This window comes from Melanostigma gelatinosum (genome assembly GCF_949748355.1).
Source record: "Melanostigma gelatinosum genome assembly, chromosome: 5".
In the NCBI taxonomy this organism is placed as follows: Eukaryota; Metazoa; Chordata; class Actinopteri; order Perciformes; family Zoarcidae; genus Melanostigma; species Melanostigma gelatinosum.
Genome location: NC_136638.1, coordinates 22,678,260 through 22,699,630, shown reverse-complemented (window position 1 = coordinate 22,699,630; position 21,371 = coordinate 22,678,260). Strand labels below are relative to the sequence as shown.

General features: G+C 41.2%; 1 protein-coding gene and 1 long non-coding RNA gene across 2 annotated transcripts in view; one reads left to right on the top strand and one right to left on the bottom strand.

The window, feature by feature from the left end:
* The window catches only part of slit3 (slit homolog 3), a 98,466-nt gene extending 83,049 nt beyond the window's left edge, over positions 1–15,417 (top strand). Inside the window, exons 28-33 of the mRNA XM_079268113.1 lie at positions 1,334–1,464; positions 10,451–10,605; positions 11,107–11,267; positions 11,783–11,940; positions 12,119–12,324; positions 12,430–15,417. Coding sequence (XP_079124239.1) covers positions 1,334–1,464; positions 10,451–10,605; positions 11,107–11,267; positions 11,783–11,940; positions 12,119–12,324; positions 12,430–12,683 — 1,065 coding nt within the window. The 3' untranslated portion in view covers positions 12,684–15,417. The remainder of the gene's footprint in view (positions 1–1,333; positions 1,465–10,450; positions 10,606–11,106; positions 11,268–11,782; positions 11,941–12,118; positions 12,325–12,429) is intronic.
* Positions 15,418–17,910: 2,493 nt separating this feature from the next.
* Positions 17,911–19,546, bottom strand: LOC306777382. Its single transcript, XR_013771983.1, has 3 exons — positions 19,481–19,546; positions 19,333–19,401; positions 17,911–18,391 (listed from the first exon to the last, which is right to left on the bottom strand). It is a non-coding gene; the product is annotated as an uncharacterized lncRNA (long non-coding RNA).
* Between the last annotated feature and the right edge of the window lie 1,825 nt (positions 19,547–21,371).

Sequence of the window (21,371 nt, the reverse complement as noted above, 5' to 3'; positions counted from 1 at the left end):
TTGGCCCCATTTCCACTCGCTAGTTAGTTAGCGCTTAGCGGCGCATGCAAGCAAGTGTGACATGTCAAGTGCGTCTGTGTGGGAGGGAGGCGAGTGACATCGTTTGGGGACGTGTGGAATTTACATTTTCTCCTCATTTTCACGCAGTTCTTTAGCGGTTTGACGGTGTAACATACCACCTTGACAAAAGTTTATCATTCATTTACGATAAAAAAACTTGGTTACATGTTTGCGCTTTGCCAGGTCTGAGAAGCTGCATATATTTTACAAGGCTTAGACAGCTAACAGGGAAGTGGAACACAGTGGTACCCAAACCACATTTTCAAACTTTTAAAAGCAAGCTGAAAATGTTATAAAGGCAAAAAAAATATATATATATATAATGGTGAAAAAGTATACCAGCAAAGCGAGAAGGAAGGTGAAGAAGCGGAATGGTTTGCAGCAGCTGACAACATAACATAATTACTTTTAATTCGCGCATTTATGTGCAATTACGTCCTTTATAGCTGAATTCATATGAATTAGTTGTACTTGGATGATGTAATGCATGAACTAAAGCTATGCTTAGCTCAGTGCATGTGAGTCTTAACCTGGCTTTTGCTTTTATTAACTAGTTGTGGATTTGTTTTGAGTTTCCTCTTAAAAAGTGGGAATCTGTCGTGAAACCATAATTCTTCCAAATTAGACAATTAAAACGAAACAGACTCTGTACATTGCCAATCCTATTTGTATTCGTGTAATGTCACAACCAATAGTAGATGATTCTTGTCAGCTGTGTTGCCACAGTTATGTCGACAATGTCCTCGATGAATGATATAGAGCAGATGTTTTCAAAGTGGGTCCAAACTGTTTCAGGGGAGGCTCAGTGAATGGAAGTGAAAGAATATTACAATAGTTATTAGTTTTTTAAAGAAAATCACACAGAATACTCTAATTGTGTGTGATTTGGTTGAAGAAATCAGTTCAGAAATGCAGTCGTTTTGTGGAATTTTACAGTTTTTCTCACTTTCCTAGAGTGTGAAACTAATAAATGCCTGAGGCACAGACCTTTTGTATTTATTTGGTGTAGTTTGAAGTTATGTCAAACAGCAATATTTGGCCATCCTGGCTAATTTGTTGAGTGTCCATGGGATCAAATAAGATAATCATGATCCCATAGGCATCCAACAATTGAGTGAAACTAAGTGTGTCATCTAAGGGGGGGGGGGGGGTTCCCAAGCTTTGTTTGAGGGGGGGCCACAGTCTCAGACTTTGAAAACACCTGATATACAGCATATCACCCATTGTCTTCAAATATGTCTTTATTTCTTATCCGACCTCTCCGTCTCTCTAGGTGGCTACAGATAAAGACAACGGTATTCTGCTGTACAAGGAGGACCACGACCCGCTGGCTCTGGAGCTGTACCAGGGACACATACGACTCATCTACGACATCGCCAACTACCCACCCACCACCGTTTATAGGTAGGCCACACACACACACACACACACGGTAGCAGATACATCTATGAGCACTTCCCTCTAGAAACAAACATGAACTCAGAAAGATTCCTTCCAGACATTCATGTCCCTGAGTGAAAGCCAGGTAAAACTTCAAACAGTGGAAACAATGAGTAGCACCTTGGATATTATGTGATAAACTACATTCACAGTCTCACATGAGGAGATATACGGAGGTAATCTAAGGAAACAGTGACGGTAATCCAGGAAAAGACCATGACAATGTTTTCAATAGTTTCTTGCAGCAGAAACCATTCACGGTTTCTATGAAACATATGCAGATGTATTACAGCATGTGGCAATACATACAAACACAAGAAAGACCAAAATAAACCTTCAATGCAGAGACCGTACAACATGTGCAAAGGATGACCCAATATTGTCCCATGTTTCTGTGTCTAAGTGACAGTGAAATCGGCCCAGTACTGAGGGAGACGGCTGCAGTGTAATCGCTCGGAGCAATTCCTCACCGTCAATGTGCGTCCACTAAAAGTGTTTGTTTGTATCACTGACAGGCACAAGATTGTTGTTATAAGTGTCTGACAACATTATGGAAATGATGTTACAGAGAAATAAAAGGGTTGTCTTTACTTTTCACGAGATCCATTCTGTTTGTCATTGTGACAAATGAGTGCCGGTGTTGTCAGAGTACAGAAAGCGCAACTTCGGGTTATCCGAAAATATTTCTAACGCCTGAATATTTCGCTGATTTCAAAGATGTGGATGAGATTTCAGAACGAGACTGCTCTGAGCGAATAGACAGACCGGATCAAGTGAAAAGTAAAGAAAAGGTTTCTCTCTGTGCTCCCTTCCATAATGTAGTCACACACTAATAATAACAGACACAAAAAAACATGGGAAAATAGCGTCCAGGTTGAAAAATAATGAAGTTCAGAAATTCAGTTTTCAACTGTCAAAGTCATTGTGAATTTTTTAAATAAGACGTTTTGAGGAACACAAGTTGTACTGAATCATAAGCCATTTGATGCAGTGACAAACAATTATTATAGATATGAGCCTGAGGGGTCATGGGCTTCTCTCAGCCCTGAGGAGACCACTGTATGTAATAATTCAAGACAAAAATGCAATCATAAAATGTAACTATACATCATGTTATTATCGTAGTCTCACCACTATCAACTGTTTTCTGTTGAAATGTGGCTATAATAAAAGAGCTGGTGGAGCTTTAGATCATAAAACACATTCACAGTATGAATGTGTGTTTCGGCTTGTGACGCCTTATTGACTCTCTGTCGCCATTTCAGAGGAGCACGCAAAGCTGACTGAAGGGTGGATTGAAGGAGGTCAAAAGGAGGAGGGAGGGTTTGACAAAGATAAAGGAAAGAGAAAAAGAGAGGCAGAAAAGAAGGCCCGACTTTACACTAAAGTAGAGAGAGAGAGAGAGAGAGAGAGAGAGAGAAAGGTCCGTGTCCATCTCTGTCTGGTGCTGATTGGCTCTTATTGATTCTGTCTGTACTGTCTGTGTCAGGAGGAACGAAGAAGAGGGATGTGAGAGGGATATATGATACAAGATTCAATCCCATGTATTGTCTGGAGGGACGTTCAGTTCGCAACAGACAACAGCGCAAAACATACGAAACACTTGACAACATGTAACACATGCTCCATCAGCAGCAATATTTCATTATCATTTGAGGACTACTGGCAAGATGATATGCCATGTAAAGTGTGTTAGAAGAGATCCATGCAGTGGACTACAGCATCATACAGTGTATCTACATTGCTGTAACGCTTAATGTCAAAGAGGAGTTTTATTGCACGAGGCAGGGAGTGGGCACTGCTCTGCCAATCCAAATAGAGCTGATATTTCTAGAGTTTCTCGCAGTGGCAGATAATGAAAGGTGTTAAAGGAAAGGGAAAATAACTTTCAACATTTAGTCCTGCATGGAAAGGAACAAAAAAAAAAAACTTGAAAAAGACCCAACAATACCACTGGTGTGAGACAGAGGCTACCAATCATCTTGACCAAGGTCTCATTCTTTATGGTAATTATACCAAAGTATGAAAATACATTTTACAGTATTATATAAATATTGAAAATGCTTTCTGTACCACGGCAGAGAGAGCGAGAGAGAGAGAGACAGATGCTGGTGTAATTGGATGAATTAAAGGAGAGAAAAAGAAGATGGAGAGAGGAAGGAGGAGAAATGAGGGTTTATTGCATTCTAATTTACTCACCATTCTTCTTCCTTTGCATTTCGATCAGGGATTTCTTTTTTAAGCATTTGACGTCTGGCTTCGTGGTTTTGGCTCTTGCTCTGTTCTTTTGTCTCTGCGGATAGAGACAAGGTCACAGGAGGAGGAGATGCTGCTACAGCCTCACTGCCTCTGACGATAACATGCAACCAGGTGCATAACAGACTTGACTTTAGGATGAGGACGTGATGTCATCTTATAAATCCTGCAAGTAGCTGCAGGAGAAGAAAATTGAAGCCACAATTTACTACTTCAAGGGCAAGACTGTTACTGCATCAGGCATTTCAATCATGATTCATTTGAACCCTTTTTGTATGCATAGTTTCAGGATTTGTACCCAGAGGAAAATGTGCATGTATTTCAGATTATTCTTGATTTTGTCTTATTCTGCAACATTCTACTTGTTTGTCATAAGTAGACACACTGGCATGCTGCATTGGTTTCCTCTGAACATGTGAGTTGAGTCAGGCTTTTAATAAGTTTCCTTCTCTTATAACATTGAGTGGAGGAATACTGGTGGGAGGAGTGTAGTCTTTGCATGGTGGTAACAGTTTAAATGCAAGGTGCTAAACTGTTAATGGCCTGCTATACTCCAAAACGGACAGCGGACACCCATGTGGTTCTGTTTATTCTAGGTTTGGTCCACGCACACGGTCTGCTCGGTCGTACATTTTGGGCTGCAAGCAGACGGTCTGCGTCGACTCTGCAGTCAGTAGGTACCATGTGGAGGCGAAAAGTAGTATCATTTGTGATTAAGTTGGACAGGACGATCGTTTCTTTGCCATCGAACATGGTGTCAGCATTCACAGGTTTTTGAGCGTTGCACTTGAACAGTGAAGCTGCTACTGATCTACTGTTATGCCTCTGCTGTCACATGTATTCATAGAAACTTACTTCCTTCCACACGTGCTGCTGCATAGTCCGATTTTGAAAAGCTACGCGAAGTTCATCTCCATCATGTGTGGAGGTTATTGAGTTGTGAAGCATTGTGTTGGTGAATGTGAACTCTCTATCCTGTCCTCCCTGATCTTTGATAAACTGATGCACACAAACAGCTTCATAGTAATAATGTGATGCTGTAGGGAATCCTGTAGGTGAGCACAGGGTCAGCTACCTGGAGCTGGTAGAGACCGTCACCTGCTCAAGGAGACTTCAGCGGATATATGCCAAGAGGTCGCTAACCTTTTCACTCCGTATAGATTGTTGTATTTTGTTGCCGTTTGTCCACTTTCCATTTCTTCCCACGAATGGTGGTTTGTAATCTGGGTGGGTATATGAGTAGAAACCACCTATGACTTATCCCAAATATGACCTTAACTGGAATATGTGCTGGTGTTCACAATACATGATGCATTGTGGAAAGGCAAGAGGAGGACAAGGGGAAGGGATCGTTAGAAAGGAAGGAATGAACGAATGAAATGATGGGGTTAATCTAATTACCTGGCACAGATGGGGAGGGGCGGAGACTGGGTTGAAAAGGTTGAGTAGGAGAGAGAAGAGGACAGTCGGAGGGACATCTGGATGCATAGAAAGACAGATTGATCCGCTGAGAGGCTGAGAGGCAGATATAGACAGAGAGATAGCCAGAAAGACAGATGGATAGACTGATGCTCGGCGGAAGGCAGGCGCGAAACAGCAGACAACAGGACAAAGAGATAACTGGGCAGAATAAGTTGCCTGCCAGAGGAGGAAGAGGGAGGGATAAAACAGACGGATAGAAACAGGCGAGAGAAAAAAAGCCCATGAGACACGGTTGAATCGGAGGATGGATGAAAGAGGAGTGAGGGATGACAAGAGGGATGGAGTGAAAGAGGGGGAAGAGCAGAGGGGAAAAGTAAACCACAGAGTGAGTCAGGGAATTATCCTTGTCTGGTGGTGTTAACTTGACACGGGCCATGCCTGAGAGGGAGACAGGCAGCCAGGCAGAGTGCAAGAAAAACTGACAGAAGCAGAGAAATAAAGTGTAAAAGAGAGACAGGTGAAGACAGACAAAGGGACGAAGAAAGTGTACAGGAGCAGAAAGGAAAGATTGAATGAGCGATAAAGGAAGCCTTAAACTGGAAGACACAAATGGAGACAAGAGAGCGTAACGGGAAACATGAGAAGGTCCACAAGAGGAGGCAGAGAAAAATGAAGATTGGAAGCGAGAGAAAGAAAGCGTGATCCATAGAACCAAATCATGTCTGAGCACAATGCTAAGCACTAAGTAAACACCGTCTCTGTGTTATGTTCAGCATTAGCGATCTGGAAGGAGACGGGGCCCAGCTCCAGGCCTGGGGCTCATTATACCACAAGCCTCTATGTCTACTTTTGTATGTGCCATCTTTGGATTGCATTAGTCTGAGCATTGCAAATGGACTATCTTATCTGCCCTAATTTGGAAACACATTGTAACCTGACTCAAACCGCATGGCCAGGCAGACACAGCAGGACATCCTGCCACCATTCCACTGACACTGTCCAGGATGGCGTCACTATTTAACCACCACGATCTGAGCACAGCGATTCTGGCAGATCCCGAACATGGCTCTGTTCGTACAGTTACTGCGGTTGTACAACTGAGGGCCAGGTATCGACGCCAGTCCCTGGGATGTTTCCGAGCGATCCCTGGGTTGGTTATCTTGTAACCAGAGAGCCAGGAACAGCATCTTGTTCAAGCCAGTTTTTCACAACGAGCTGGAATGTAGCAGTGGTGGCCAGACCATGTAAAACTAATCCTGGTAATATGGTTAATTAGTTACCTCAGTTTTGAAAGCTTCGACATTACAGAAGGACAGAAGGAGCGATAGGAAGGCGTACAAGTCCTTCACTGCTCTCATTAGCAACAGATGAGAGTGGTTATGCATGCCCGGTGTTAAATGAACATGTGTGTAGGGGAGAGAGTGTGTGTGTGTGTGTGTGTTTGTTGTGCATTAATGTGTTGCCCTTTACTAATGACGCACTAATCTCCCATCGGGTCAAAGAGATCACATCGACTGTTATTCATCAGCGAGCAACAGAGGGTGGGATGGTTACATGAAAGGAGAAATGGATGATACAGAAAGGGCAGAGGCAGTGGAAGTGATGGGTGGATGCATGAGTGGACGAAAAAAGAAGACGGGAAAAGACAGAAGTAGGGCGAGGAGGGATGATGGTGGATGGTTGGACAGAAGAAGAAGAGAAAGAGGGCCAGTGAGGGATTATGTGCTGAAAAAGAGATACCTGCGCTGAAAGGGTTTGGGGATCTGAGGGAACCCCTACATGCCCTCAAAGCAGACAAAGTTCACAGTGCACACTGTATAGCCACTCTCCATACACACTAACAAATGAACCTAGTTCCTCCTGATGTTTTGGCATCCAAAATCAATAAGATACAATGTGTATATTGATACATACTTAGACTGTCACACTCATACAATTTGTACATGTGTTTTTAGTCAGAAACAGGTCATAGAAATGATTTCATGCCCAGATTTAGATGAGTCTGAGTGACCTAATCTCTGACCTGAATCTGGCTCTTAAAAACTGCCGGGCTAAACAGATGATCCTTTAACATTATAGGTTTAAAACGCTCAGAGGCAATTCAAACGTTCTAATACTGAAACCGTATAGGCCTGAAACAACGAGCAGTCCTTCCGGGCGGTCGGCATCAAAACCCGACGAATCCGCTGCGGAAAAGTACAAATTTCATCTGAACCGGCCGGCCTGCTTTTTAATGAAAGCTGAAAAAAAGAAGGAAAACAGTGAAAGAGCTCGTCGTTCAGCAGCTGCCGTCTCAGCAATGACTAATTGAGGTTACCACGGCAATATGGGACTGGGACGTCTGTCTGCTGAACGTCATTTTAATCAGATTTGGCTGCTAAACACACACACACACACACGCACATGCTCATACATACACACATCGAATCATGCAGACACATGCAGACTCACAAACATGCACATACATACAAAACTGACTCTAACATACAGACACGCTAAAGACTGCAAATGCATGTGCACACATACAGACAGACAAACACACTTATAGACATATTGATGTACAGAAACACACGCACGCACCGCAAATGTGGTTGAGAAACACTCAGTACATGATAGTGGTGCTTAATTAGATTTAACAGTGTAAGTGGATCTGCGTGGTTGTTTTCTTAAGTTTTTTTCAGTTTAAGATCATCAGAAACCTGTAATTACTGCTGGGTTCGCATTTGATTCCGTCATATTAAAAACAAGCCAGTTTGGGGATTTTAGGAAGTTCTTTTCTTTTTGTGTGAAGTTTATTTGTGTGTGTATGCGCTCATTCAGGGTGTATTTGATTCTGGACTGACAGGAAGTTGACGTCCCTTGTGGGTTCGGGTGAAACACGACGAGAGGAGAGGCTGTTGAAATCTGCTGTACGGCTGTTTGTTTTTTATTGAATTCCATAATGGGCTGCCTTTTCACTAAAACACACGCCAAAACAGCCGACTTCAAAGAACCTGAAATGCACACTTAAGTATGCGCTCATACACACGCACACACACACACACACACACACACAACATTGATCAAAAGAGTACAAATGCTTAAACATGGTGTTAATTAAGATAATATGCATTCAGATATTTGTGTATTTGCAATAGATGCAATCACACACAACCACGTCTCAGTGAGGTTCTGGAAAACATCAACTTGACAAAACACTGATGAAGCCTGCAAACACACACACACACACTCCCTGCAGGTCTATAGGCAACTACTGTGAGGGGGAAGGTTTGACCATCAGTCATCTACTGCCACCCGGTGGATCTTTGGTGTCACTGTAGGTTCACAGCTCAGAGAGCTGTGTGTAAAATATGCCAAAATGAGTGTGTGAGGTTCAAACTGGAGCTCAAGATCATTTTGAGAATGTCCTCAGCGGTGTGAGCTGCCTGTTTGATTTAACTTTCCAGACTCTTGGATACATTTTCAAAAAGGATGGAGTTCTTCTAGAATATAAGTGCAGGAGCCTTAGAGAAGTAAAGCGGGTAGAAAGGACTGTTGTTAAGGAAGGAAAGAAGAAGAGGTGATACCAGGAGAAACCAGGGAGGAAGAAGAAGATGAGGGAGGGGAGAAAGAGAGGAAAGAAGAGGATGATAGGACATGAAGTCGAGAAAAGGCAGAGTGAGCGAGAGAGAAAATACAAATTGAGGATAGAGAGACCATCATTTTGACCATGATTAAATTACACAGCTTCTAATGGAAACCATGTTTGTGTCTGTGTTGGGTCTGCAGTGAAGTAAGAGCTCTTATTTTAGAAACCGCCGGCTCAATGCCGAACTAGATCGATGTCCAGAAGAACAGGGTTTTTTTTTTTTTTTGCAAAAATGGTTGCGTAAAATTTCAGATTTGCATTTTCTGTTCATGAAGTCATCTGATTTTATCTTATTTAATGTTGTATTACAAGTCAAACAAGGACAAAGTACAAATGAGAGAATGTAAATCAGTCAGCAATTAATAATAACGCCATGATTCTTACCTATTGAAATGTCCTTGCGTATCTTGTAAACCCTACAATGAAATGTAGGGGGTATGATTTTTCTGTGTTCATTTTTATTCTTTTTTTCAGGCCATTTCCTAATTATTTTTCTTTTTCAATGTGTCTTCTTCCTCTCCACCCTGTTCTTATTTGACTTCTTTAAGCTTTGCCTCCAGCTGAAGTTACTTCATCTGCTCCGTTCCCTGTGTTTCTCCTTTTGCACGATCAGCATTTTCTGTGGAAGTCCCACTGGCCCACCTCCAGAACTCACAACCCTGCACCATTGGCTGTTAATGTAACATCACTGTAATCTGAAGGCTCTATAAACAGCCGTCAATCGCAGCTCACTTGAGGCTCCTTAGCTAGTTAGCCGACGAATGGCTGCAGACAAAGAGATGTATTGTCTTGATGTTTAGCTGTGGGAGTCTGAAGCAGACCACCAACGGAAAGAGTGGCTTCACTTGTTCTTTTTGGGTTTTTTTTATGTTCTGCTGGTTTTCTCCGGGTTCAGGGAAGGAATAACTTGGGTGAACGGAGGCACAGTCCGCTTTACCAGCCCACCATCTACCTCTCTCCGTCTCTCACTCCCGCTCTCTCTCCCTCTCTTTCGGCTGTGCCAAACCACTGTCTCTATCGCTGTCTGTCTCCCCTCCAGCGAAAAACCACTCAGTGGGGAATCTTAGAGACACACATTGTCATAAAGACACACACACACACACACACTTTCTTCCCAGGGTCAGACATGGTGCGAAAGGTCATGATGAGGCTCCTCTTCGGTGGAAACATGTATTTCACCCAAAAAATGTCAGCGCTGTAGTAAGAGAGCCTCTTTCTTTAACATGAATGTTTTAAGTGGTTGAGTCCGGCCATAGACGCAAGACTGTGTGCTTCTAGGGGCTCCATTCTGGGCCACAACCCCCATGTTAAGAAACCATGGCCTAGATTGAGAGCACAACATAATCTCTTTTAAAAGAGCTCTGCAACGAGGATGTATTCAGTCTGTTTCATGTCTGAGAATAACATTTCAACATAGATTTCCCTCATTTCTTTTTCATTTGGTTTGGTCAATTTGCAAACACAACAAAACAAAGAAAAGAAATGTTTGACTTGAACATGTTTGGAGTCTGTTTTGTGTCCGGCATTTCCAGTTTTCTCTATCGTGTTTTTTCCTCTCTAATTCTCCTGTCTGGTGCAGAATTCAACAGTAATTTATCATAATAGGAACCATACTGAAAATCCCTTTTTTTCCCTGTGTTACAGCGTTGAGTCGGTGAATGACGGGCTCTTCCACGCGGTTGAGCTTTTGATTCAGAACCGTTCACTGAGCCTGGTGGTGGATAACGGGGCCCCCAAGAGCCTGGGCAAGCTGGCACGCCAGCCCTCCGTCGACCACAACACCCAACTTTACATCGGAGGTACGCACAAAGCCACATGTTCTGAACATACAGATGTTACTTTTCCCCGCCCTTTACTGCCTTTTTGTGGTTGTGATCGCATGTTTGCCATGCATGGGTACATATAAATACACCCACAACATACAAATACGCTCACACATACTCCCAGCAAGGGATGTGGTGAAGAAATGGAGAACTGTTTTTGTTCAACTTTCCCTCGGAAAAAGGGCAATACATGCCCCTGAGAACAGTCAGCCTTTTTTCTCAAGTACTAGAAAGAAACATAATGTTATTGGGCAAAAGTGAGAGTTATTACGCCGTATTCTCGCCGGAAAAATTGTATTTTAATGTAAGAGCCGATCAAGAAAATGAAACCAGAGATAAGTGAAGTGTATTAATTGAGCAATCCGCCTTTAAATTGTCTTTCTCTTTTCCCTTATTTTCATACCAAGTTTCATCCCATTTCTCTTTTTTCACATTTTTCAATTTCTATAACTTCCCGTCTTCTCTTCCGTTTCCCAGGAGTACCATCTCAGGTGGTGGCCTCAGGTCTGCGACCCGGCCCTGAACGTTCCCCTCAGACCTTTAACGGTTGCATCCACAATGTCCGGATCAACGGGGAGCCTCAAGACCTGAGCTACAGGGCGGCAGGAGGAGCACGACTGCAAGGGGTCGAGGGCAAGGTAATTACACGGGGAGGGTTCTCTTTTCTCAAAAAAAGCGGTATTATGTATCTGAGCCTGGCTTTAAAGGAGTTTTGCAGCAGCCTTTAGAGCCATATTGAGAAATATATTATAACCTCTTTTGGTGCTATGTCTTGTCAGAACCGTCAACTGTGTGTCTTACAAGTAATATCAGCAAACAAAGTTATGTTGCGCAAGAGAAAGCAGACATGCAGCAGAAATATCTGATATAAAATAATGCTGCTTCTTTATGCTCAAAATCAGTCAAAACAAAGGACTGCATTTTCATAATATAAGCGACAGTCGAAAAATTTTGACTGATAAGATAAAGATTTTTAGGTCACATTTGAATTGCAGCTGTAAGAGAAAAGAGCAGTTGTTGTCTCTGACTTCCAAAGAGGATTAAGACTGTAGCAGTAGGTTACACCCCCTCTGCTCACTTCTATGAGCAGTACAAGGCCCCGTGACTCAGCTTCCCATGACAGTATTTTCTCCCCGTCTTTTTCTGCCACCAGGCCGAGGGCATTCTGGCGGGGTGTCATTCCTGCAGTGTGTGCGCTCAGGGTGCGTGCAGGGAGGGCGGAGAGACGGGGGTAACGTGCGATTGTCCTCCGGGACGCAGCGGGGCCCTTTGTGACCAGACGACAGTACCGAGCGCCTGTCAGAACAGCAGGTAAGCCGAGACAGCAGAAACGGCTGTACGTAAACGTTCAGAAAGTGCTGTGTGAACTTATTCCTGCTGCTGCAGTAGTTGCACATTTACCCTGCAAACAAAGACGTCATTGGCATCTGCCCCAACATGGCCCACTTCTTCTAACCTGTCTGCCTTCTTCCCTTCCTCTCACCTCCAGATGTGTTCATGGTCTGTGTGTGCCGAAGGGTCAGGCCTACAGTTGCCAGTGCATTGAAGGCTACCAGGGTCAGTACTGTGAACGACGGCAGGAGCCTCCAGCCTGCAGGGGGCAGCGCTGCGGACACGGGGAGTGTCACGCGTCAGAGGCAGGAGCGCCCGTATGCCACTGTCAACCGGGGTACGCCGGGCCTACCTGTGACACAGGTAAAATAGAAGAATCATCGAAGAAGACATGGAGAGCATGCCATGATTTGACAAATATCATTACATAATGTGTTTGTTTTATGTCCTTTCCCCGTTAATGTCCAGAGCTTACATGTCAAGGAGAGATGGTGAGGGAGGTGCTTAAGCGCCACCACCCGATGAAAACATGCACGTCCACCACCAAGATTCCTCGGATGGATTGTCCCCGATCCTGCCAGGCGGCAGCACCCCAAGGTGTTTGCTGCGGCGTCACCAAGACCAGGAGGAGGAAGGCGGTTTTCCGCTGCGGCGACGGCACCTCGTACTCCGAGGAGATGGAAACTGCTCTGGAGTGCGGCTGCTCCAAGTGCCCGTTGTAACAGCACCGTTTGTTAGTTTGTTTTGCAACACCCGCCGCTGCCATTTTGTGAATTCTACACGTCTACGAGGCTGTCGCTCTGAGATGTTTTCCACGTCGATGAGCACCATCATTATGTGATTTCTTTTTGTTTTTTTACACATTCAGTTTGACCGCTGCCAATTTGCCGCCGAGGGAAACCACAAACGGAAAACAAAAATGGGACGTGTGTGTGTGTGTGTGTGTGTGTTTTTTGACAGAGAGAAAATATATTGTAAGATATAAGTAAGAAAAAAAAACAGAACTTATTTTTATTATGGATTTTTTTTTCTAAAAGATGATAAAAGGACTGATAAGTTGTGTTTTTTTCATGTGTTGATTATATAATGTGTTACATAGTATGGAAAGTTATTTTGTACCTTGTAAGGAGGAAAAATACACAGCAAAATAGATTAACATTCCTTAAAATTATATGAATTTATATGTTTGTATAAATCTATATAAATATATACCCTAACCCAACGAATTCTATATTTTCAAAGTGTATTTGCATGATAATGTGAGCGCAGATGTGTGGGAGGCTTTGGACACTGAGAGAGGAGGGCTGAGAGAGAAGAGCTCTCTTGATTCCACAACAAGGAAAAGGTGTCGGCCTTTTGATGGCCTCCCTCTTGGAGAGAAAAAGGGAACTGTATGTGCCTAGCTAACCTGCTTCACTATATAATGGACATCATCCTCACATGTGAGTTCTTTGAGAAACCATAAAAGACTCTTTCCACAGAGATGTATAACACATTGTTCTATGTTGTGTTGTTCTTTAGTTTGCTGTTGCACACCAGACTTGGAGCCACTTGAGGTTTGACATGAAGACATTTTCTGTTCATTAGGAATTAAATATAAGTGAGGAATTGTCATTCAAATAAAAAAAGAGTGAAATCAAACTGTCAATTTAGCATCATGCTGAGTCTATGCATATTAGCTGCTGAGATTTAAAATCAGTTTTAGAACAGATACAACGGAAATCCCCTGATCATAGCAGGACACAGGAAGCCATTTTTAATCAAACCACCCTTTCTTCAGAGAGTAACTTGATGCTGAGGAGAAGTGTTTCACTGCCTCCTGTGGTGTGCAGCACTGCTGGGTGTAGTTGTTTGTGGTCAGAAGTATGCTCTGTTGCACCTGTAACCACCTCCAACTGTGATGTCACGGTGTACCCAGTGGTACGTTTCTACATCACTGCAGGAAGGCGAGATGTTAAACCACTGGGGGGGGAAAACAACATGTTCAGCTCGTTTCAGTTGCTCTTTAAATGGCTACTCAACATTTGATGATTTTCTGACTGGGCAGGAAGACTCTTTAGAATAAAGCCTTTATGCCAAAGTCAAATGTTTTTGCCTTAACGGATAATTATGTCCACAATGATTGACTTCAAGTGCCTTGGTGTACTTATTTTTAAATCCAAAAATGTTGCTGCAATATTGTCAACCACTGCTACTGAATGTTGAACTTCTCCATCACGACACAATCAAAAATGACACGGTGGCCTTTTTTTCTTAGTTCCAAAAGAAAACGATGCTAACGATACATAAATACTCATGTCTCCTGATCAGGTTGTGTGTGCCGGCTCTATGAAATGTGTAGAAACTGAAACAGTTCAAAAACTAGAGAAGCCATAAACGTGCCACAGTACATTTGGTATGAATTATTTGTTGCCATTAGCCTCATGTTTACTGTGAAATTGCAGCATCAACAAGAACCCATCTTTTTTTATTTTTCCTCTTACGGTGTTAATGTGTGATGCATTCAGTGTGTTAGATGATAACATTGTAAAATGCAGATCTGATTGTTTGGTGCGCTTTAAGGTGCATAAGGAAAAAACACATCCATGGAGCATTCGTGCACTTAAAAAATGTGAACTTTTCAGTTTACGGTGCAGCTTTTTGATAATGTGTTTATGGTTAAATTTCCATATTGAGACTGTCAGACGGAGGTTTAAATAAGTGGCTTGCAGTTATTGACCAAAAGACAGAGTGCTCCAGTCTGATCACAGCAAACCTCCACATGAACAACTCTTAGCCCACTGAGGCAAAGTAGTCACTGTTTTGGACCGAGGTACCACAACACAGCTGAAAGAGAAAACATCAGTACGGTTTTTAACCGCCTATAGATGACTAACATGATTAAAAGCATAGCAAAATACTTTAATGTAACTACTACTGTATTGTTTACTTTATACATTGTTGCTTTGTTTACAACAGGTGCAACGTATTGTCACACTTTTACAGTTAATTCACAGCTAAAAGGATCTGGGTTTGAGACGTATCAGTATTATCTTTGTCAACGTCACAGTTTCCCGTCTTCTCTTCCTTCTACCTGATCCTCCGTCTCACTTCTTTTCTTCATACCTTTCCTTTCCCCTCTCTGGTTTTCTCTGCCCTCATGTCTTGGTGTCTCTGTCCAAGATGTCTCCTCTATTTTCATTCATTATCACCAACTATTCCCTCATTCTTTTCTCCCATTTTGTTTTCAGCTATCTTTTGCCCACTTCTCTTAACTGTACTCGTCCTCTCTTTTCCTGCTTCTAAAGGTTTAGTTCTTCATTGTGAACAGAATCAAATACCTTAGCTATTCGTTTTTTTGACAATAGAAACAAACCTTTCAGTCATTTCCATTTTCCAGGTCTTAGGTTGAAAAAAACATGAATATGTGAGTGATGATAATTGATACTTATGTTGAATGTTCAAATTAAACTACAATTGAAACTATACTAACCGTCCATGTCTGTGTCTGAAATTAATTATAAGAAATTATATGAATAATTATTTTTTATTCTACTATTGTCTTTACAGAGTTTTTGTAAATTGTTATTTATCCGTTGAATGTTCTTTGATCTGCTGTCAGCATCATGTAGAGCATTGACTAAATGCCCTTTATTTTAATGTGGTTGATCAATTCTGTATAATTATAGCAATATTTACAGTTTCGTGACTACAAAAGCTTTTCCAAAATTAATAATTTAACTAGATGTATTCAACTAGCATTTGGTAAAATAAAGCTGTGTTTGGGTCAGTGCTCTGGTACCAACACGCTTGGCTTCCCTTGGGGCACACCCAACAAAATCACTGTCTTTTGTAAATAACAATATTTTTTCTGTCACATAACAGAGAGTTCTTATTCTACTGTCGCAGCCATGTCGCCTCCATTTTTCTCTTTAGTTTCCTGAAATGAGTGAAACAGCGCCCCCCTGGGTTGTGACAGCCAGTAAACATCAGTCCGTGTGGTCAAACATGATATTGCACCCTTAACGAAGTCAACCGAGGAGAAGCCAGGTGAAGGTGATTACACTTGCTGAATGACAAACGATTACATCGCGGCCTCGTGCTACTGCGAACCCGTGAATAGACAGGGCTCTGGGACAGAAACTCAGAATTATATGATGAAGCCATTCACATTCTGACCTCACTGCAAACAATGGGAAGTTAAACTTACCCTATTTACCATAAAACAACCAGGAGAGTTGGCTTGTTGTCCAGTCTGATGTCAGTTCCTTGGTTTTGTAAAACTCGCTTGCAAGCAGCGCTGGATTTACGTCAACAAACAAACAAACAAACATGTGGTGATATGGATACTTCACAAAAGAAAGGAGAACGGTCTTCGACGTCAAATACCGTGAGTCACATACACACAGTAGTGTGTCCGTCTGTCTCTTATTTGCTTGTGTTTATTCCCTGATGGTTGAAGGCTTTTGTTTGTGTGGATTTGACTCCTCGCTGAGTTGTTGTTGTTGCTGCTGCAACACAGGAGTTCATGTTTGTGCTGATACATTATGGGCTTAAATTGCTTTGAATAATTTAAGTTGAATAACTTTGAAAAACAGGTCAGTATGTGTGCATATGGATGTTCATGTATGCATGTACGTGGGTCTCAATTGGTTGTCCGGCAAGAAAAACAAAACAGAAATCAACAATAGTAAAAAATATATATATACATACACCGGTATATATACAATACATATTTCAATATTAATAGAATGGGTGGTGTCACGTTTGCAGAAACATAGTGAGGGATGACCAGGTGGAATGGTGTTCTGTTGTATTGTATATGATGGATGAGGTTAGATTTTCCATTGAAATATATTCTGTCATTAAGTTTCTCCAGTGTGTGTATTATTCCTTGATTTCCAGTTCATGAGGATAGTTTTCTTGGCGATAGTTCGGGCCACAAGGAGTAATTTGCGGTTTGTTTTACTCAGATGTATTGTTGAGATGTCTCCTAGTAAGCACAGTGAAGGGGATAAAGGGACGAGGCAGCCCAGGTAGACAGACAGTGACTCAGTTATTTCTTCCCAAAAGTGATGAACTGGTGTGCAGTGCCAGGTGGCGTGAACAAAGCTATCCGGGCTGTTTTGAGTGCAATGTGGACAGATATCTGACGTGAATCCCATTTGAAACATTTTTTGCCCGGTGTAATGAATTCTGTGAAGTATTTTATTCTGTATTAGTTGTAAATTGGCATTTTTAGTCATGAAGTAGATGTTATTGCAGATTTGGTTCCAGAAATCAGCATCAGGAGTGATGGATAGGTCTGATTCCCATTTTCTTGATGGTATGGATGATGTTCTGTCAGACTGTGATATTATTCTCCATATTTTTGAGATTAACTTTTTTGAAGAGGGGATATTAATTCATTCTGAGGTTGAGGGGGGTAATTTGCTATTTTTGCAGTGTCTCTCCAAGACTTGAAAGAAGAAGAAACCATTTTTATTGTCATATACACATACACGAAATTTGACTTCTGCATTTGACCCATCCCTGTATATAGGGAGCAGTGGGCTGCCAATGATAGGCGCCCTAACCCTGTACTCCTGTAATTGCTCTCTCCAAGTATATTATATTTCAGCCTTCCCTTAGAAAAAAAGACCAAGAAGTTGCAACAAAAGGTATTTTATGTGCTCAACAGGTCGGGTCAATCTAGTCTCTGTATCAGGGCTTTATTTTTGTTCTTTACAATCAAACCAATAGCCAATGTCTATTTTTAACAACACGATAAACGTGTACATCTCATTATTGCTCACGGAACATCTCTAATAAAGAGCACATTCTTTATTCACTAGCTTTAACAGTTGCCCCTATTTCAAAAGGTCAATGACCAATGTAAACATTGTTAGTGATCTTGTTTCCAATATTATTCACATCTACACTGTCAATTATTGTACATGACTGCTTTAAAAAACAAAACAGACAACAGTATGCGGTCAAATGTATTTTATTGAACAAGAGCCTGAAGAACACCGTCACTGTTGAGTCAGTTTTCAAAGTGTACGATGTCTCCGTCATAGTGCACAGGAAAGCCGTCCTCACATCTGATTGCAATATATCTGGTGTATCGCTTACCGCTGTACTGACAACGTGGAGGGCTGACATTGTTTTTCAGTTTACAGACAATAATGGGGAAGGGTTGGAGGCTTTTGGTCATCTGACCAAATGGCTTTCCTGCCTTCTCACAGATGGCTCTGACAGGTTTGTTGGTGGATAGGATGAAGGTATTGGTCTCCTTACACTCATTATCGATGGTTTTGATGTCACGGTCTCTTATCACCTGGTCACATCTGTCAGCACTCATCTCGTTTTTAATATGCTGGTTTCTAAACTTCTTGTAACGCTCGTTATCCTCAGCGAGCACAGTAGCAGAAAGCAGCAGCATACAAGCAAATGGGATCCTCATGATTCTCTGGTGGAGGAAATATGGAAAAAATGTCCCGTTAACATTCAGCAGCATATGGAATACACTGCAATATCAAAACTATCATTATTATTATTAGGGGTGTAACGGTTCACAAAGTTCACGGTTGGGTTGGGTACGATACAGTGGAGCCACGGTTCGGTACGTTTCGGTACAATAGAAAACTATAAATGCCAGAGAAATGTACTTCATTTTAAAATATATTTATTCATTAAAACTAACATCATGAAGTTATTCTTTGACTTTGAACAATGATGGAACTATACCTGAGTGACCCATCTGGGGTGTCTTCTTAGCAACACATAAGCATAAAAAACTAAAACTGCTCCTTAATGTTATGTAGTATTGTTACTTACATCTTGCAAAAGAGATTTTTAATCTCAATGGGACTACCTGGTTAAATAAAGGTTTTAAAAAGGTTTTTTTTATTATTCAAATGTATTCGGTTCGTCATGCGTACCGAACCGTGAGCCTCGTACTGAACGGTTCAATACGAATACGCGTACCGTTACACCCCTAATTATTATGTATATGTTCCATATGCAAATACATTTTGCGAGACAATTGGTGTAGTAGCATCACCACTGTTATCAAATTATATTAAGAGCTGAAAACAATGAAAGCTATTAACCTCTTCAAAATAATTATTTATTTATTCATTTATTTCAAATATTATGCAAAATAAGAAAATTGGAGCATATAAAAAAAGTATTTAATAAACTTCACAAGCTCTGTAAAAATCCATAGAAATATCGTGAAAAAAAAGACTGAAATACTGGTAAAAATCAGTCGTTACGAATTTAGTTTTTATGTACTGCAGACCTGCATATCAATCCTTGAAGCTAAGATGCAATACAGCCACTGAATAAACGCCCTGCATGAACTCTAATCAGCTGGATAATAAAGTAAGAGTAAGACAAAAAACAAACCTTTAGGTAACAAGTTCAACAGTTCTGTGTTCTTCCTTACGTCTTCCTTAGTCCTTGCGGCAGAAAAAACTAAAAAATAAATATTTATTATGTGAAATAAGTTTGTCTTGCACATATTGAACTGTAGAATAAAAAAAAGTATATTTACCTTTTATCAGCAACCCAGTGACCAGTGGCAATGAAGCGTGGTGGAAATTATTATACCCGCTAAAAACAAAAAGACAAAGACAAAAAACAAACCTTTAGGTAACAAGTTCAACAGTTCTGTGTTCTTCCTTACGTCTTCCTTAGTCCTTGCGGCAGAAAAAACTAAAAAATAAATATTTATTATGTGAAATAAGTTTGTCTTGCACATATTGAACTGTGGAATAAAAAAAAGTATATTTACCTTTTATCAGCAACCCAGTGACCAGTGGCAATGAAGCGTGGTGGAAATTATTATACCCGCTAAACCGTGAGTCTTTTAAAGGTGCTGAAACAACCGTGGGGGGGGGGGGGCTGAGGGAACTTCCCCTTTTCACTAATCTTACACCTGCAGAAGTGTCTGATACACTTCTTTCGCAAGACAGGAAGGTGCTTCAAATAGAGAAGTGGCTATGACTTGGACAAAGGTTACCACACGTTCCGCTTTTTGGAAACTTATAGCGTAGGTGACAAAAGGGTCTTAACACCAAAACTGTCCAGCAGTATCACAAAAACTATAAGATCTGATTATGAACATTTAATAAGTATAAACCCCTAACAAGTATAAAATACACTTTTCCCATTGCAGAAGTCTGTATGGTCTGGACTGCGATCAAAACGGTGTTTCAATTTTGTGGTTTGGAGTGAGTTAGTGCAAGAGTGCCAACTGTCCACGGCCTAAAGGAAAGAGGATCATAACAAGAGAAAACCAGGTTTCATGGATCAAACCCTGAATTATTCCCTTTAGTTTGGACTACAGGTAAAATAGTGAAAACTCAAGATGCAACTACAAGGTGTGTGTCACCTGTTGTGTGTTTGTGTGTGTTTTTAAGCTGTACTGTTGGGACTTTTTGTGTATGCATGTTGATCAGAGCCATAAGTCATGTATTTGATACATGCAGTGATATTGGTGATGTGACTGCAAACCTTTTGATCTGTGAATGGTTTTAGTGGTCTGTCTTGTTATTATTTATCTAGACCTGGATCAACATGTTTTTGTGCTATGAAAATGCTTGAGATGTGTGTAAGTCATATATCTATGATATGTGCATTTTCTTTTTAATGTGAACATATGTATGGAGTCCAGAGGTTTACCAATGAACCTTTTTCACAGCACACAGTTTGACATATGAGATTGACGTGTCAAACTTTAAAAAGAACAGATGAATTTGATCACATTAACAGTGACTCAGTTCCATTAATTGTATATTGTTATTAATGTTATTAGGTGCTTTTCCTTCTATGGCAAGTCAAAATGTCTGCCGCGAAAAAAAGTTATATTGAATGCTTGGTGTGTTATTTTATCTGTCAGAAAGCTGACTTTGTTAACTTTGTTGGTAAAGTGACACATTATCCTACTTTATGGTTTCTCTCTTAAAATGTCCTTTCTTGTTTTCTGAACCCTCTGCTGCTACAATGAGTTTGCTTCTTTGAAATGCAGTCGTAATTGAGTTTATTTCACTGGTACTAAAAATAACCAACCACAGGTAGCGGGAAAGTAATGCACATATGTACACAAAATTGCAAACTCAATAAATTGTGCTTTTAATTTTGACAACACGTTTTACTGTGCAAAATATGCTGGCTTGACGGTATAATTTATGTACCTTTTTAAAAAGATTTTATTTTTTCTGTAGGCTGGAACTTGGTTAACAAAACATGCTGCATGACTACGGCATGCTTATGATCCAGTAAAGGGTTTATTTCTGCAGAATACCTATATTTCTTTTTTACATTCATTCCTGTGAATTTTGATTCCCAAATTGCAAATTTTCACTTTGAATATTCCTGGAACTTTGCGACCCCAGTCTGGACCAAAGTGGTGGACTGACCGACCGACGGACAAATATTTGTCA